We start from the raw sequence: 17,945 nt of genomic DNA, 5'->3' as shown, positions 1-17,945 counted from the left end.
ACTGTGCCATCTAGCTGCCCCACCCATCTTTTCAAATAGCTGCTCAACTAATCTTCCTAATGCGTAGGTCTGACTTGATCACTCCTCTACTTAACACTACCCACCCCATGCCTCTAAGATAACATATAAACTCCTCAGCCCGGCCTTTAAGACTCTCTGCAATCTAGCTCCAGCCTACCTTTCCTAACTTTATTTTTACATTACTTCCTTTCACACCCTCTAAATTCTAGTAATATTGGCCTGGCTCTTTCCTGATCTTGCCCTGCCCTCTCCTGCTTCTCTGTATTTGCACAGACTAACCCCCAGGCATGAATCCTACAACTTCTTTTCCTTCAAAGCCTAGCTTAGGTGCCATCTCCTCCAGGAAGTCTTCCCTTAGCCTTCCAGATGAAACCTCTTCCTCCTCATGTTCCATATGGCACATTGTCTAGACTCTTCCTTTTATCCTAACTACATTCTACTTTGTGTCATAATTATTTGAGATTTGTTTATTATTATTATTTATTATAGATTATATTTATTATAGATTTACACATCTTGTCAACCTATCAGGCTGACAGCTCCTTAAGGGCAGCAATTACCTTGTTTTTCACCCTTGTATCCTCAATGCTGAGCCCAGTACCTTGTATAAATAGGTGTTTAATAGATGTTCACTAGAACTGAAGATTCAGCTGCTTGCACCTCCTGCATCCCTCTCATACCATGAAGATAGATGCATGTCAATCTTTCCTTTTCTTGATCTATCCCATCAGTTGTAAAAAGCATATATTTTTGACAATTATGATTCATATTGTCTTGCTTTCTGATTGTTGCATGTGCATTAATGCTCGAAATGTGGTGTCTGCCATGTTAGGCTTGCCTTCTGGTTCCTTAAAGACCATGCATGCTTTTCTGTCCTGGAAAGGAAGATGGCGAATTTCCCTGTGCTTGAGACAATATTGTGCAATGCAAAGGGCAGTAGAGGGAAAGTAAGGAGAGTTGTTTTCCAGCCTTAGAGCTGGAGTTTCTACAATGGAATGACTCTGGATGTTTTATTTTACCTCTCCAGAGCTCATTTTCCTTATCTGAAAAGGATACTATCTACTCTGTCAACAAGTGTTAGGTAATGATTGTCATCATCATCATTGTCATTAATTATCATTGTCATTATCATCATCTTCATAGACATCATGGTCACCAGCTGAGCAGTAGGTGCATAATAAATGTTTGTTACAATGAATTGGTTAAATTCCCACAGAGTACAACTCAAGCTCCCTGCAGAATGGCCCACAGTGTATAGAATAGGAAGGTGTAAGGGCTGAAAGGAGGGAAGGAGGATACCTGCCTGATATCATAGCCATACATGTCTTTCTCTGGGCGACCATGGATGATCCAGTGAGCCAGCTCTTGTCCACAGCCACCTCCCAGCATCATTCCTGAACAAAATGAAAGCAGTGTGCTTATATTGTCTTTCTCATCTTTCTCATCTTTCTCAGCACCCTTCACTCCATTCCAGCTACTACCTTCCTTGGCCTCCCTTGCTCATATCTCCAGGATAGTTTATAGTGGCCTGTCCCCAAATCAGGAAGCTTCCCAACCCCAAACCATATCTTCTTTGGGGAACCTTCCTTGATTAGGAGCTTTGCCTTGCACAGCTTTTACAGAAAAGGGGATGGGTTAAGGGAAATGAGGGAGAAATATCTGTCCATCTATATTTCTAGGATCATAGATTTAGAGGTGGAAAGGACTTAGGGACTTAGTCTAACTTCCTAATTTTACCAATGAGGAAATGGAGGCATGAAGAGATTAAGGGATGTGCCACCTAGCTGCTTCAGAAGGCCTTCTAGCTTGGCAAGACCTATGATAGCCCATGAGTTCTTTGAAAGAGTGAGGCATCAAAATAGGACTTTGGTAGCTTGGAAAGCAGAGATGAAAAATGGGGGCAACAATACCTGCTTCCCAGAGGTGTTAGAGAGGGGAGCGTTGCAGTGATTTATGCATTATTATAACAAGGATCTAATGCCTTTACCTGCACTGTTGAAGCCGCAGCCAAGAAAGAATCCCCGGAGCTCAGGAGCCTCCCCCATCAGGGGCTTATGGTCAGCTGTGAAGGATTCTGTAAGAGAGGAGGGAACTGAGTCTTCCCCAAGGTGAACCAACATATTCCAGGGCAGAAGAAGCCAAGCAGCCCAGCGGCACTACAGCCAGACAGAACTAAGGTCCCTTGATTCCCCATCCTAATCTGCTTTCTAGCTGAGGGTATTGAAATCACTTTCCCTAGGGGGACTTTAGTTCTGTAAGATAAGGAGATTAGACTAGATGATCCATAAGGTCCTACTCCCCGTTGATATTCATGGGATCATCGGGTCTCACACTTGGAGGGGACCCCAGAGGCCAACCTCTACCTGGAAAAAAAATCCCTTTTACGACAGACTTGATAAGTCATCATCCAACCTTTGCTTGGACCCCCACATTCAGGGGAATTCACCTGCACCCCAAAGGCAGCCCATCCCATTTCTTTGTTGTTATTGTTCAGTAGTTTCAGTCATATTGGACTCTTTGTGATCCCATTTGGGGTTTTCTTGGCAAAAATACTAGAGTGGTTTGCCGTTTCCTTTTTCCAGCTCATGTTATAGGTAAGGTACTGAGGCAAACAGGATTAAATGACTTACCCAGGATCACACAGCTAGTAAGTATCTGAGGCCAGATTTGAACTCAGGAAGTCTTCCTGACTCCAGGCACAGCACTCTGTCCGCTCTGCCACCTAGCTGCCCTAACTCATTTCTCTGGGCAGCTCTAATTGTTAGGAAGCTTGTCCTTATGTCAAGCCTAAATTTTCCTCTTTAAAACTTCTACCCATTGCGCCTGGTTCTTCCCTTTATGGCCAAGCAGAATAACAACAACAGCAGCAGCAGCAACAACAACAATTAGCATTTACACAGCATTTTAAGTTTTGCTTTACAAATAGTATCTCATTTGATCCTCACAACAGCCCTGTGAGGTAGTGCTATAATTATCCCCATTTTATAGATGAGGAAATAGAAGGTAAGTGACTTGTGTAGGGTCACACAGATCATAACACATACTCTTTGATCCAGCAACACTGGTCTCTTGGCTGTTTCATGAACAAGACCATCCTTCTCTTAGCTCCGGGCATTTTCTCTGAGTGTCTCCCAAGCCTGGAATGTTCTCCCTCCAGCACTCTGACTACTGACCTCCCTGGCTTCTTTTCAGTCCCAACTAAATTCTCACCTTCTGCAGGAAACATTTCCCAACCCCTCTTAATTCCAGTGCTTTTTTTCTCTCTTTTAATTATTTCCTATTTATCTTGCACATAGCTTACTTTGTATAAATTTGTTGGTATGTTATCTCCCCCGTTAGATTGTAAGCTCCTTGAAGGCAGGGACTGTCTTTTGCCTCTCTTTGTATCCCCAGTGCTTAGCACAGTGCCTGGCAAGTAAATATTTACTGAGTGAATGAAAGGTAGAATTTGAACTCAGGTCTTCCTGACTTCAGATATAGTCCTCTATCTACTTCACCTTGCTGCCAGACAAATCCATCTTTCACATAGCAATCCTTTGAATGCCTAATAACATCTATCCTAAGTCTTCTCTTCTGTCCTAATTCTCAGCTGATTCTCAAATGTTTAGAGCATGAGTTCCTTTACCACCCAAGTTTCCTCCTTCTGGGTGCTCACCAGCTTATCAATCTCTTCCAACAATGTGGTGTCTACGACTGAAAAGAGGTGGTCTGAACAGTGCAGAGGCAGGGGGGACAATCACCCTCCTTATTCCTGGAGGCCATACCTCTCTTAATTCAGCCTCAGATTGCATTAGCACTTTTTGGCCACCATATTAAACCATTGACTCATAATAAGCTTGTTGTCCACTAAAAACCACAAGTCTTTTTTAGACAGACTGCCCCTTCAAATTCCATGTTCTCTATTTCATGGTTTTCTGCTCCCTGTTTCTTCCAGCTCTGAGTTCTAGAGTTGAACGCATCATATTCTATGGTCCCTGCCAGTTCTATGTTCTACAATCCTAGAATCATCAGTCTACAATCCTACAAATCCTAGAATTAAATGACTATGATATTTGTGCCTCTAAGAATGTGCTCCTCTGAAGGAATCCAACTTCCCTATTATCTCCTGGGGGCCAAAGGATACTTGGCAATGTTTATCTTTCCTGGCATGGAGAGACAATTATTTCCAAAAGAGGCCATCAACCATAGTTGAAAAATCAAAAATAAAATTTCCTTTCCTCCCTCCATTCTGTCTCCTGCCCCATAAAAACAGGGTTCCAAAATGCAAGGTGAGACTCCCACCTAATTAAATTTTTTTTTTAAGCTATGAGTTATTCTTTCCCCCTAAAGTATTATTTTAAACACTTATTTTTTTTTCACTCCAAATCCCACACAAGCCCAGGGAGGTTGCAGGGCTAAATTAGTCATTTTCCCCCCCAACATACCATAAGTTCAAGCTGGTATTTCACGTGTGTGTTTCTCTTAATCTGTCTACTGGGGAAGTGTGTCCTGAATTTCAGATAAATACTTCTTTATTAGCCTAATGGATTAAAGCTGAAAAACAGCCAGGAGCTTTGGTATCTATTTGTTCTCCTGTCTTGTAGGCAGGGCTGCCAATCGAAACTATCCAGATCCTGGCAAAGGAAAGGGCATTGGAAAAATCTGCTCCAGTCTGAAGCGAGAGACCTGGGGGCCTAGTCCTAACCCTGACACTACTAAACTGGTGCAACCTCTAGGAAGTTTCTCTATGGGCCTTGGTTTTACCCTTCTATAAAATGCAAATAATACCTTCCCTCAGAGTTACTGGCATTAACAAATGAAATCACAGAAGTGGAAAGGAAAGAGGAAGGTGGAGGAAGAGGACCTAACACACCCATCAGAGCTCTTTCAGTTTACAGAATGGTACATGTGAAAGATGTGGAAGGCTTCTGAAAGGAGGAGGGAAGGGCCACAGGCAGAGGCTGCTAGATGTGTATGATGGAAAGAACCCCTGACAGATTCAGGAAACCCTGGGTTCAAATCCAGCCTCAGACCCTTACTAGCTGTGTGACCCTGGGCAAATCACTCCTCCTCTGCCTACCTCAGTTTCCCTGACTGAAAAATAGGAATTAAAAAGAGTACCTACTTCCCAGGATTGTTGTGAGGATCCAATGACGTAATGTCTGTAAGATGTTTTTCTATGGCAAGCTATTGCTTTTATTACATTGCAGCAAGACTCAGTGTTAAGAGCACGGGATTTAGAGTCTGAAGACCTGGGTTCAAGTTCCAACTTTGAGCTCAGGCAAGTCATTTCTCTCCTTGATTCTCAGTTTCCTCCCGGGTAAAATGGAAGAGTCTAGACTAAATGATCTTTGAAATTCTTTTGTTCTAAAGGAAAGCGACAGATCCAGCTTCCTTCTATTTGAATAGCTGCTGTCCTAGTTAACACAGAGCTGGGCTAAAGCTATTGATCACTTTGGGGAAATCACTGCTCTTAGCCTCAGTTTCTTCCCTTGTAGAATGGGAGTAGCCCCCCTGCTTTCACCTCCTCAGTGACACGATCCACATGAATACTGGGGGATGGGGAGGTGGGGAGGGGGACGGGAGGAGAGAGAAAGGTGCTATATATAAATTCAAGGTGGGAGTATTTTAGGAGCTGAGCTCATTCTGTTTACATCCCACGTCTGTTTCCAACTCCTTCAGTTCTCCCCAGAGGCCAGACTTTTTTTCCAACCTTAACGAGATAACTGTACTAACCTGGGCCACAGACAGTAGATTTAATCCCCGTTTTCTCCAGTACTGGTACTCGTTTGATAGCACCTTCGACGTGCTGGGTAAACACATCCCAGTTCAGGTCAAAAAGTCCAAAGGCAAACTTAGCAGATACCTGCAGAAATAAGATGGGTCTTGGAAAAGGTACGCTCCGGTCGCTAGAAGAGGGAGAGTTAAGGCTAAAAGACAAGTCACCTTCACAACTAATCACAGAAAAGGGGCCGAAGCCAGCGACTACAGCAAGATCTCAGCCCAGCGTCCTTCCTTCGAGTCTCCTGTCTCTCATGTTTTAGGTTGGGTTCCTTCAGTATTTAGAGATATGAGGCAAGGTGGTCGTACTTCGATGGACAAAAAACTGACTGTGGAGGTAGGGAGACCTGGTTTCAAGTCTCACTTCTGAGACTCACTGACTGTGTAATCCCACCCAAATCACTTAACCTTGTGGACCTAGGTAACACTGACCATAAATTGCAGAGAAAGTACCAGGCTGCTTCAGTAGAGAGAGTTTCCTCACCTGAGAGTTCTCTAGGCCAAGGAAATACCAGATCCAGTCCCTATTCCACTAATTAGGTTTAGGTAATGGGTTTGTTTGACCATTTCATGCAGGTTTTTCTATTCCCCATACACAGACTGTGATCTTTAACTCTGGCCACCTCACAAGTGTGTGACTTCTCTTAAAATTAGTCAAGAGAGAAGGCTGCCCCCAAAGCTGGAGAGACAGTTCCAAGTTCACAGCTTGCTGGTGTTGGGTCAGGAGTTCAAACAAACTCATAGTTAATCCTCAGTAATTCTCAACCTTGCAAAGAAGCAGATCAATATGGTTTCTCCCTCTTCCTCCCCAGGTCATTGTCACCAGGATACCACTCACCTCTTCCCAGAAGATTGGGTTGGACTCATATCCTCCAAAAGAGAGGGCATCCCCTTGGAGACGGAGATAGACAGAAGCATCATGATCCCGAACATTGGGCATGTTCTATAAAAAAAAAAGAAGAAAAAAGGCATGGGAAGAAACCTATTAGCCTGGAAGAAAAGAAGGAAAAGGAGAAAGGAATTTCTCATTTTCTCTCTCTCTCTCTCTCTGTCTCTGGTATTCAATCCATCCCTACCTTCCTTCATAGCATGAGATCTTTCTGGATCCCTGATCTCAATTCTATCCCTTTACACTGGCTGTTCTCCCTTTCTTCTGCCTCAAATGTACTTGATCTTGACTTAGTCCTCCTTTTAGAATCCTTCTTTCTTTCTATGTGAAGATTTTTCTCATTTCCTAGAGACTAGTGACTTCTTAAAAAAAAAAAAAACTCGCCTTGCATTTATTTTATATATGTGAGGGTAGGCTTGATTGATTTACTCAGTCCTTAAAATAATTCATTAGATGTCCAATCAAGCAATCTCAGTCATAGGCTTTAGACCAAGTCCTTGGAACTGGAGTAGATACTTAGTCAAGACTCAAGAGTCATCTGTAAATTATCAAGTATGTGGAGAAGGGAGGCATTGGAGAGGCTGAAGCAAACATACTGTTTTCTATTGAAGTCCCGGGGGGGGGGGGGGGGGGGGGAAGGAGAAGCCCTGCATTGGCCTTGGCCTCAGTCTCTTTCCTTACCTTCCCCCCTAGCCTTGTGAGCTACAACAGGGTCTGGAAGACTTTGGACTTCACATCTTCCCATAAGTGTGTCAGCATTGTCCCCAACCCTTCAGTTGACAGCAGTGTGTACATAGGCACAGAAGGATAAACAAGGAGCCCAACAAACTATACCTTGTTTAACAGGAGCTCCATTAAGGGGAAAAGTGGGCTTCTATCTATGAAGAATGGAAATTACCCCAGGGACTCTTCTTTTCCCCCAGACGGCTCCTTCTCAAGGTTTTTACTGAATCGCTGTGTTTACCCCAGTCTCTGAAATGATTCCCTACTCAACCTGTTTCATAATTGCAGCATGACCAAGTTTCCTAGGCCCAGACATGACACCTGGGCAATCTCATTCCAGTTCCAAGGATTTTTCCTACTTGGTCTAAAACCTATAATTCAAGTTGATTCAGTAGCCACTTATCATTTACTTTGAATGGGGGTGGGGAGACTTAATTGAGTAGGTTAATTAGCTCCCACCAGATGTATATATTTTATTCGTGCCTAAATGTGTTACATGTTGTTTCCCTGACAGAGAAGCAATCCCCTAAGGGCTAGGGATTGTTTTGCTTCTATCTTTGTATCCCTAGGAACTAGTACAGTGTCTTAGGTACATAGTAAGTGCTTAATAAATGCTCATTGGTTGATTGATTGATTCCCTAGTTGTTAATATTCTATCCCTCTGAAAATTACTTTGTATGTATTTAAAATGCACTTACTCATGTACATGTTGTATTTTCTTCCCCTTGTCCAAGTAAGTATAAGCTCCTTGAGGGAAAGGACTTTTATTTTTTACGCTTGTGTGACCTGTACCTAACACAGTGAATCATACATAATTGGCACTTAATAAATGTTTCTCGAATTGAACTCACCCAACCAGAACCTGTCTCTGTTATAACCAGGGCTGCCTGGTTATAACCTCTAAGCCTCCTTGCCTCCCCCTACACAACCCCTCCCAGTTTGTCATCCAAGACAGAAGAGGCTGTTTTCTCCCAGGCATTCACAATTTCCTGCTGTCTCAATCAGCCATCCAGTTCAGTGACAGCTATAGGCCAGGCACTGTGCCAACACTGCCTCTGGGTCTCTCTGATTATCTCCCCACTCTGGGGGGTTCTTCTTTGTCAGGAGTCTTCCTGTTTTCCCCCTTGCTGAGCCCTTACCCCAAAGCACGTTCTGCCCCCTTCTCTTTTGCCTGTCCAAACGCTACTCATTCTTCAAATCCTACCTCCTCCATGAACCCTTCCCAGTCTACAACTCTCTCTTGCTCCTCTGACCTTGTATAGCTTGATTTCTTCATACCCACTGCCTTGTATCGCACACACAGGGCAGGGGAGCCAGCCCAGTTGAAGCAACAAGGCAGCCTGAGAGAGAAACAGGAGGCAGCAGGTGAAGCCACCACCACTACCTCTTGACCACTATCTCCCCTCAGACCCTGATGGAGTCAGCCTAGGACACTACTCAAGAGCCTTGCTTAGAACCCGGTGCCCTCAGCCATCATCGTGGGAAGCAGCCCCTGTGAAGATGCAGCCTGGTAACCGCTCCTGCAGGTACTTAAGCCACATTTATAGAAGACTCAGAAAGGAACGTTCTTGCTACCAAAATCCTTGGGATTGCCAAATTAGAAACAGAAATTATTTTATCAGTGGAAATGACACAAAAGAAGAAGCATTGATATCTGCTTTGCTGAGACACCCTAAGGATTCTGGGATTTTTCCATCTGACCTTCAGCTGAAGCCTTCTATATATGTTGTCTTCCTTTAGAATTTGAGCTCCTTGAGAGGAGAGACTGCTTTGTTTCTCTATTGTGCTTAGCGGGGTGCTTTGCACATAGTGGGCTCATTCATTCATTTTTATGTGTACATGTCCACACTTCCAACTGGACAGTGAGTTCCTTGAGGGCAGGAGCAATATTTTATATTTCTTTTGATTGCCAGTATGTAGAACCATAAAATATTAGAGCTGAAAGGAACTTTACTGATCACATACCCCCATTCCTCTGTGCTGTAAGCTCCTTGAGGGTAAGTGACAATGAGTGACTTCTCTTGTCTTACCACCAATCAGTGTCTATCATACTGTTAGACCTAATAGTACATGCCAAAAAAAAAATAATAACCCTCTCCTCCTGATCTCCTAGCAAAGGGAGCCCCCAGGATTTTGACAGATTCATGAGGCTAGCCCTTGATATCAAAGAAATGCCACCAATTCCAGTGTGCTTTATCTAGCTTGCTCAGGAAGAATGTACTATATTCAAAAGCTATTTGTTGGTGCATTTGAAAAAGCTTCCCATTGCCTTTACCGTCTAGAATACGAAATGCCTCTACTCTTAACCACTGCAGCCACTCAGCCCTAACCCATATTCTAGACAAGATTATCAATTGTCTAGACCTACTCAAGGATGCTACTTTACTTCTCAGGAACAAATGAGAAAGTGGATGACTGATAGAGCTGATTGGCACATGTATTCCTTTTATCTTTCTTGTGTGTTCCATCAATGAGTGGTTTATTTCCAAAAAGCCTCATAGAGTTAACTTTAGGAAGTGAGTGGGCTGAATTTCTATTGCTTGAGATATAGAATTGACCTTATTTAAGCCTCAACACAACTCTGCCCACCCAGATGGAGAAAAAGTGGGAGATAAACAAGAGGTGGCTGGCTGAATGCTAATAGCCTTTCTCACCAGCCCTGTTGCCCCCAGGTTCTCCTGGATTCTGGGAGGTCCAGATGGGGAGCAGACAGGATGTGTGCCTACCACCTGCCAGGGCAACCTGCCAGTAAACAGCCCCAGATGAGGCCTAGAGGGCTTTCCCATTAGACAGCCTGGCATGGGGGGGTTGGGCAACTTCCCCCCTGAAGAACAGTAAGTAAGCACCGTATACTATAATAAAACAGTTTGGGTTTCTGTTTGTTTTGGTGAATGGAACCTCTGGAGAGTCCTTGGACAGCTTCCATTACCATGGTCACACTAACAGAAAAGGGTCAAGTGAGGATGGAAACTAACTCCCAATGACAATCCCTAGCATTTATATGGTACTTTAAGGTTGACAAAGCACTTGACAAATATTATGTCATTTCATCCTCACAGCAACCCTGAGAGATAAGTGCTATTGTTACGCGGGTTTTATAAATGAGAAAATTGAGGTTAAGTGACTTGTTCAGTCACATAGCTTATAAGCGTCCAAGGTTGTATTGGAACCCAGGTCTTTTGGACCCCAAGTCCAGTGCTCTATCTAAAGACCCACCTAGCTGCTTCTTAATCTTTTCCTAGCTCCAAGCTAAGTCCTGAGGCTGTGGCCTTAGGGGAAGGATACCGGGGAATTCCAGCCCAGGGGTTTCAATGTTAGCCCCAAACATACCCTAAATCCCCATGCTACTTCCATATTGTCCCCTCCATTAGAACCAACGGGTGTTTTTGCTTTTTCTATCTCCAGCACTTATTTCAGTTCCCACCACGTACGTAACAAGTGTGTAATAAATGCTTATTGACTGACTGACTGCTTCTGGGTTATCCCCTTACAGATTCAACAACTGTTATGCACCACAGATGCTTTGTTGAATAGATTGGGAATTTGCAAAGTCACACAAGATGCTTCAAAGAAAGAAGATGGGAAGAGGAGATGCCCAGGACAGAACCAGACCTGCCTCTAGCATCTGCTGGGACAAGGAATAGAATCACAAAATTGGTTGGAACAGACCTTAGAGGTCATTTAGTCCAAGCAGCCCCTCTACTGAAATATCTTAGATAATACCTTGGAGAAGGGGTCAAGAGGTCATCCAGCCTCTCTGCTCCAAGACCTTAAGTGATGACAAGCCAAGCAGGGAGATCTTCTTTGCTCTGGCTGTAATGAAGCTTCTTCCCTCGGCCTCTCTGGTGCTTCCACCAATAACTTTATAAAATGATGGGGCTGACCTAGACGGCTTTTCAATCAGTCAAGAAATATTTGTCCACCACTGTGCTAAGCACTGGGGACACAAAAAAGAGGCAAAAGGTGGTCTCTGCCCTAAAGGAGCTTACATAATGGGGAAAACAACAAGCAAACAAATATATACCAACAGGGCAGCTAGATAGAGCTCGGCTTTGGAGTCAGGAGGACCTGAGTTCAAATCCAGCCTCAGACACTTGACACTTACTATTTGTGTGACCCTGGGCAAGTCACTTAGCCCTGATTGTCTTACCAAAAAAGAAAATATATATATATATACACACACACATATATATGTATGTATATATATATTTATATATATCAACAAACTATGTAGGATAAATAGGCCCCTTCTATCTCTAATCATCCTAGTACTGTCCTCCTGAGACTAAAAATGAATCTGATTTCTCTCACATGATAGCAATCCAAATACTTGTTAGCACCGTCCCCTTTCCCCCCCACCCCCTCCTTAATTATCTTAATCTTCAGGCTAAATGTCCCCAATTCCTTCAACTGAGTTTTGCCTGGTATATAGTAGGCACTTAATAATGCTTGTTTCCTTCTTGTTTCTTTTCTTCTTTCTTTCTTTCTTTCCTTCCTTCCTTCCTTCTTTCTTTCCTTCCCTCCTTTTTTTCCCCTTCCTTCCTTCCTTCCTTCTTTAATATGACCTGGTCTATAGTATCCTCACCAACTCTGTCACCCTCTTCTAGACATGCTCCAATTTGTAAATGTCCTTCCTAAACTGTGGCACCTGGAACTGGACGCAGTACTCCACACATAGTCTGACCAATTCAGAGAACAGCAGAACTTTCTCACTCAAATTAGAATGTCTGGTCATCTTATCTTTGCACCTCCTTGGACAGGAAAACTGGCCTAGTCTTCATTACCGGCTTAATCTCTTCTACACAATCTATCCCTCTACTCCCTTTGGCCAAGTAAAGATTAAGCAGGTCCTACAATAGTACTTATTCACAGGTCAAGGAAGCCTTGTCTCAGACTCAAAGGCAAACCCAAGAATGTGGTGGTGGGAGTGAGAAGTTGGAAGTCTTCTTTCTACATTTGGAATTCCAGTGGTCCTTTTGCTCTACCCCAGAATCTCATGACAAAAAAATCACAGATTCTCAGAGTTGGAAGGGACCTCAGAGATTACCTCGTCTGACCTGTACCTACAATGTGAATACTCTCAACAGCACCCTTAGCAAATGGTTCCTCATCACTAGCGTCACCACTGTTTAACAAGACAGTCCAATTTGTTTCTGAACAGAGCAGTGTTGAGGCCTAAATGACACCAATTCTAAATGTCAAAAAATAAAAATACAGCCATCTGCTTCCTAAAGCTAACTCCGTGGGGCTTACAAGAAATAGTCGATGGAAAACATAAAAAGATACGAGGAAAACTGTCCTTATATTGAGTTGATAACTGCCCTTCTACCTGTCTCTTCCTCGTGATGTGTCTTAAAGTTCTGCCCTGTTGCATCCTTGCCTGCAGAAATCTTTCTGGCCAATGCTGGACCAAGTGTGGCCTAAGAGAGACCCCTGGTGGCTGATTGAGAGAAGAGACTGTGTTCCCCAGCATACTCCCTGAAGTCGAAATTCAAACAAAAGGCCAAGTCCAGCAGTTGCTAGGTGCCTGGCCTGCATAGATCCAGGAGCAGACATCAGGACGCGTTACAGGGTAAAGGGGTCCCCTTCATACTCCACCGTCTGGTCTTCTCCATCGATGCCCATCTTTTCTGCACAGAACCTGACTGTCCTCTTGAAATCTCTATTGGCTCTGATGTTCTGAACCTGTTTCCATGCTCACTGGAATGCATGCAGTCACAGTGGTATCCCTAAAATGATTTCAGGAACCTACCCAATTTGCTGCTACAAGGCTAGGCTTACCTTTCGATTATTCATTCCCTCTGTGAATGAATGGGAATAAAACAATCCTTTGTACCCCGAGCTATGAGTGCTCTGCTCCATTACCTCCCCACCTCCACCAATATTCTTGGAATCCCATGATCCTCCCTTGTCTTACTCACTTCCGTAGTGTTGCAGTCTTCCCCTCCCCACCAGGAGAAGATCAACTCTTTGTGGACAGGGATAGTTTCATTTTTCTCTTTGTATTCTCAGAAATGAGCACAGTGCCTTGCACATAGCAGGTACTTAATACGTATCTGTTGGCTTAAATTCATTTGCTGTCTTATCTCTTTTGTAGACAATCGGGGGGGTGGGAGCAAATCTCGAATCCCATGTTGACTTAACACAGTGTCCTAGTCCATATCAGTCTGGCTTTCATTAGCTCCACAATAAGCCAGGTATCAGAATTTCCTTCAAGAATAAAAAGTTATCCTTCGCTCACTTCCAAAAAAGAGATGATGCGTTTTCCAAAGGTAAATAGAAAAAGACATTTCAGGTTATCTGCTTTTTGTTATTACCTGTGCCTCTAGCTTACATTGATATGGTGCTTTGAGCTTTGCAAAGCACTTTGAATATATTATCTGATTTGATTCCCACAGCCCTGGGAAATAGGTGCTATTATTATCCTTATTTTACAGATAAAGAAACTGAGGCAGAGAGAGGTTAAGTCACTTCTACCAGTCACATAGTTAGTAAGTCTCTGAGGAAGACTTTGAATGGGCATGACTCTAAAGCCAGTGCTCTATCCACTATGTTGAGCTACAGTGTTTCCCCACTCACCTGGATTCCTTCAATGCGCTCAGTGACCACATAGGCATGATATAGGGCCACGAGTGGCACCTTCACTCCAGCCATCTTCCCCAAGCTGCTTGCCCACACTCCTAGGAGTAGAATACAGATCCATTAGAGACCATTGACAACCTGGCTTCAGGCAGAGAGCAGGAGGTCAGAGAACCAAAAAATTAGATCTGGAAGGAGCAGTGGGTATCATCTCATCCAGGAGCAATGGAAAGAATGCCCAACATGGAGTCCTACTCATCCATTTACTATCTATCTGTGTGACTTCAAGCAAGTATTGCTTCAGTTTCCTCAGCTATCAAATAAGGGATCCCTGAAGGTCCCTGAAGGTCCCTGAAGGTCCCTTCCATCTTAAAATCTATGATACTATGATCCCTCATTTTACAGATGAAGAAATTAAGGCCCAATTCAAAAGAGTAACTCGAGTAACTTTTAGAGTAACTCAAAAGGCTTGTATGAACTGATGCAGAGGGAAGCAAACAGAACCGAGAGAACAACCTACAAAATGGCCACAATAATGTGACAGAAAATGATCCTGAAAGACCTAAGAACTCGGATCAATGCACTGACCAATCTTGACTGCAAAGGTCTAACTGAGAAAGCATGCCTCCCTCCTCTCCATAGAGAAGTGTGGCAGCGAGAGCTGCATGAGGACTGTGCTATCAGAGGCAATCAATGCCTCCCTTTGCTTTGCTTAGCTATATTTCTTTGCTATAACATAAGGGTGGTATGGCATGGGAAATGATAGCAGCGGTTTTTTAAAGCATCAATAATTTTTTTTAAATGAAGTTTGAGTGATTTGCCCAAGGTCTCACAGGTAATAAACTGCAGGTAGGCTCCTGGCTTCAAAGGATTTAAAGAAAAGTCCTGGAGCAGGGATGGAGAACCTGTGGGCCTTCTAGATCCTTGGATGAGGTTTTGACTGAGTCCAAATTTTACAGAACAAATTCTTTTATTAAGGGGCTTTGTTCTATGAAGTTTGGATTCAGTCAAAGGGCCTCACTTGAGGACCTAGAGGGCCATATGTGGCTTGGAGGCTGCAGGTTCCCCACCTCTGACCTGGGGGATGCCTAAACCCATGGTAGTATACTCCCTAGGGTCAAGCATTACGGAGGTTGGGAGGTGGGTTCTTTCTCTTTTCTCGCTGCCCTCTCATCCTACTCTCAGGGAGAAACCCTACAGAAGGGCTAGTACAGAGCTGTGGGGATGTCTGGGTCTTCCCACCTGCACAGTTGACCACACAGGGAGTCTGGATGGAGCCGTAGTCAGTATCTACTGCTGCCACCCGCCGTACACCAAAGTCATCCGTTCGCACCTGAATGCCAGTCACAGGGCAGTTCTCAATGACCTGGTGTTCAAAAAATACAGTTGAGTAAAACAAGCCAGATTTCCATCCCTGGATTCAAGACACTTAAGCCAAATGACAGATTGCAGGTATATTTTAATTTACATAATCTCTGTGACCCATACCTGTTTTATGTAAATAGTACATTTTGTGGATTAAATCCTTTTTTCTTCAGGGAAATATCTAAAGATGAACCTTCCATTTCATAAAGAGAAAAATCCACATTTTGATTTCTCTATGATGTAAATATCTAGATGTTCACAGATAGAATTTGCTTAAAGAGAGGTTCATTTGTCTGGGAGTGGAGAGAACTTGGCTCTATGGTGAGATAGGCAGAAGAATGCCAGACCTGCACCTCAGCTCCTTGCTACCAAATAACAGTAATTTATAATAGTAGTAGTAGTAAAAATAATTAGCATTTATAAAAATAGCACTTTAAGCTATACAAAGCACTTTACATGTAATATCTCATTGGATCTAGCCAACAACCTGTGAGGTAGGTGCTATTATCATCACATTTTACAGGTGAGGAAATGGAGGCTTAGAGGATAAGTGACTTGCCAAGGGCCGCAGAGCTAGTAAGTGTCTGAGGCAAGATTTGGACTCAGGTCTTCCTGACTTCTGGTTGTTGTTCATCCTTTGTTCTCCAAGAGGACCAATGACATCAGGAGGGTGATGTCTTGACTTGCAAGTGAATTAGATTTAAGTGAGGCAGGGCTGTGCAAAGGCATCAGCCCCACTCTCTCTTCCAGAGTCATTCAGAGTCCCTTTCCCTTCAGAACTTTCCCTAATTGCTCCCACCCACAGCAAGACATAGGTCAGGATGACTTGAGGTGGCCCCAGATACAGTGGGAGACTTGGCCTTTTTAAGCTAAGGTTTCTCTCAGGTCTCAGTTGGTTTGAGGCAACACCCATTCAATTGTTAAAGGCTGGGTAATAATTGAGGTAAAAGATAGCCAATTTTGCATTCACAAAAGAATCAATCAGTGGGGGGAAGAACCCCAGAGTTTCTGGCTAGAACAGAAAAAAAATCTCTCTTTACACTCACTCCGAGCCATCAAAACCAAACAATGACCAAGGGAGATTTTAGCCAGGGCCTACTACTGATCAATCAATGAGAACCAGAGTGATCTGAGTCCAGGAGGGGAGTCGTACCCTTACATGCAGGTGCTCTGTTTAAAGGAATATAAATTTTGACCACTTATACTTCACAAGGTATGTGGAGTTTGAGGGCTATGTTTTTTTCTTTCCTACTTATTTATTCTATCGTTACTTTTTTTTTCAAACTGAGACAATTAACTCTTTTGTCTTATGTAATTTTCATTTATGACTTCTTGAAATAGATCTCTAGAAAACCAGACTTTAATAAAGCCATTGGGATTCAAATGGAGCTATTTGACTGTGCCTTCAAACCCAAATCACTCTGGCTCCTGACTTCAATGCCAACACCTTATCCATGGTGCCACCTAGCTACCTCTGAAGTCAACAAGGTCCTCTTGCCAATGCTGCCAATCCCTCTGGTTGTCCCAGAAAGAAAGCACAATCACCCATTTTCTTGGGGAGGTAAATGAGACACAGAAAAATAAAATGACTCATCCAATGTCATAAAGTAAAGCAGAAATGTAACCTAGTTCTCCTGTCTCAGAATCTAGTGCTCTTTTCTGAGTAGGGAGGAGTCCATAAGGTGCTGAGGAAGGGGAGCACCCAGTGTCCCAAGTGCCTTCCATACCTGGGCTCCCCGGGCAGTAGCTGCTCTGGTGAGAGCTGTACAAGTGCCTGCAGGGTCCATGGTGCCATCGTGGGGGACATAGAGGGTGCCATAGAGGTCCTCCACATTCATCAATGGGTATAGAGCCTTGGTCTCTGCCGGTGTCAGGACATGAGACTCTATCGCATAGGCTTTGCCAAGCTAGAGGTAAGATAAAGAGAGAAAGGTTCTTCTGAGTCCCCACAAAGCAGACCTCTGGTCCCTCCTCTTAGTATCCATAATGAATTCTAATCTATCCATAGAGATCTCACCACCCAACAATGTGCCAGATTCACTCCCCAGATCCTCCCTTTGTTCATGCTTGTTTTGAATAGTGGAATGCACTCCCACCTTTCCCATATACCCCCAAAGACCACCTTTCCTTGAAGAACTGGCCTAAATCTCTTTCCCTTCAGAACTTTCCCTAATTGTTCCCACCCACAGAAGTCTCTTGCTTCTCTGAACACCTTATAGTGTGCACCTAATACTTTATTACATTTAGTCTTGTAGGATTCTTTCATTCTCTCTCTCTCTCTCTCTCTCTCTCTCATGTGTGTGTGTGTGTGTGTGTGTGTGTATTGAAAGAGAGAGAGAGAAGAGAACAGGAGGGTAGGGGAGAGAAGGGAAGGGAGAAGGAGAGAGGAAGAAGGAGGAGAAGAAAGGAGAAGAGGAGAGAGAGAGAGAGGGAGAGAGGAAGAGAAAAAGGGAAGGGGGAGGGAGGGAGAGAGAGAAATGGGGAGAGATAGAGACAGAAGAAGAGAGAGAAGGGGAAAAAGGGAGGGAGGAAAGGAAGGAGAGAAAGAGGAGAGATGAAAAGAGAGGGAATGAGAGATAAAGAGAGGCAGAGACAGAAAGACAGAGGG

General features: G+C 43.7%; 1 protein-coding gene across 1 annotated transcript in view; it reads right to left on the bottom strand.

Moving 5' to 3' along the window:
* The window catches only part of SARDH (sarcosine dehydrogenase), a 141,014-nt gene that overhangs the window by 104,319 nt on the left and 18,750 nt on the right, over positions 1–17,945 (bottom strand). Inside the window, exons 4-10 of the mRNA XM_027869641.1 lie at positions 17,065–17,244; positions 15,215–15,338; positions 13,973–14,073; positions 6,620–6,724; positions 5,737–5,866; positions 2,009–2,095; positions 1,325–1,415 (exon numbers count right to left, since the gene is read on the bottom strand). Coding sequence (XP_027725442.1) covers positions 1,325–1,415; positions 2,009–2,095; positions 5,737–5,866; positions 6,620–6,724; positions 13,973–14,073; positions 15,215–15,338; positions 17,065–17,244 — 818 coding nt within the window. The remainder of the gene's footprint in view (positions 1–1,324; positions 1,416–2,008; positions 2,096–5,736; positions 5,867–6,619; positions 6,725–13,972; positions 14,074–15,214; positions 15,339–17,064; positions 17,245–17,945) is intronic.

The sequence above is a fragment of the Vombatus ursinus genome, unplaced genomic scaffold, assembly GCF_900497805.2.
Source record: "Vombatus ursinus unplaced genomic scaffold, bare-nosed wombat genome assembly UNPS02014793.1, whole genome shotgun sequence".
Classification (NCBI taxonomy): Eukaryota; Metazoa; Chordata; class Mammalia; order Diprotodontia; family Vombatidae; genus Vombatus; species Vombatus ursinus.
The sequence above is the reverse complement of the archived record's forward strand: the minus strand, read 5'-3'. Positions and strand labels throughout refer to the sequence as shown.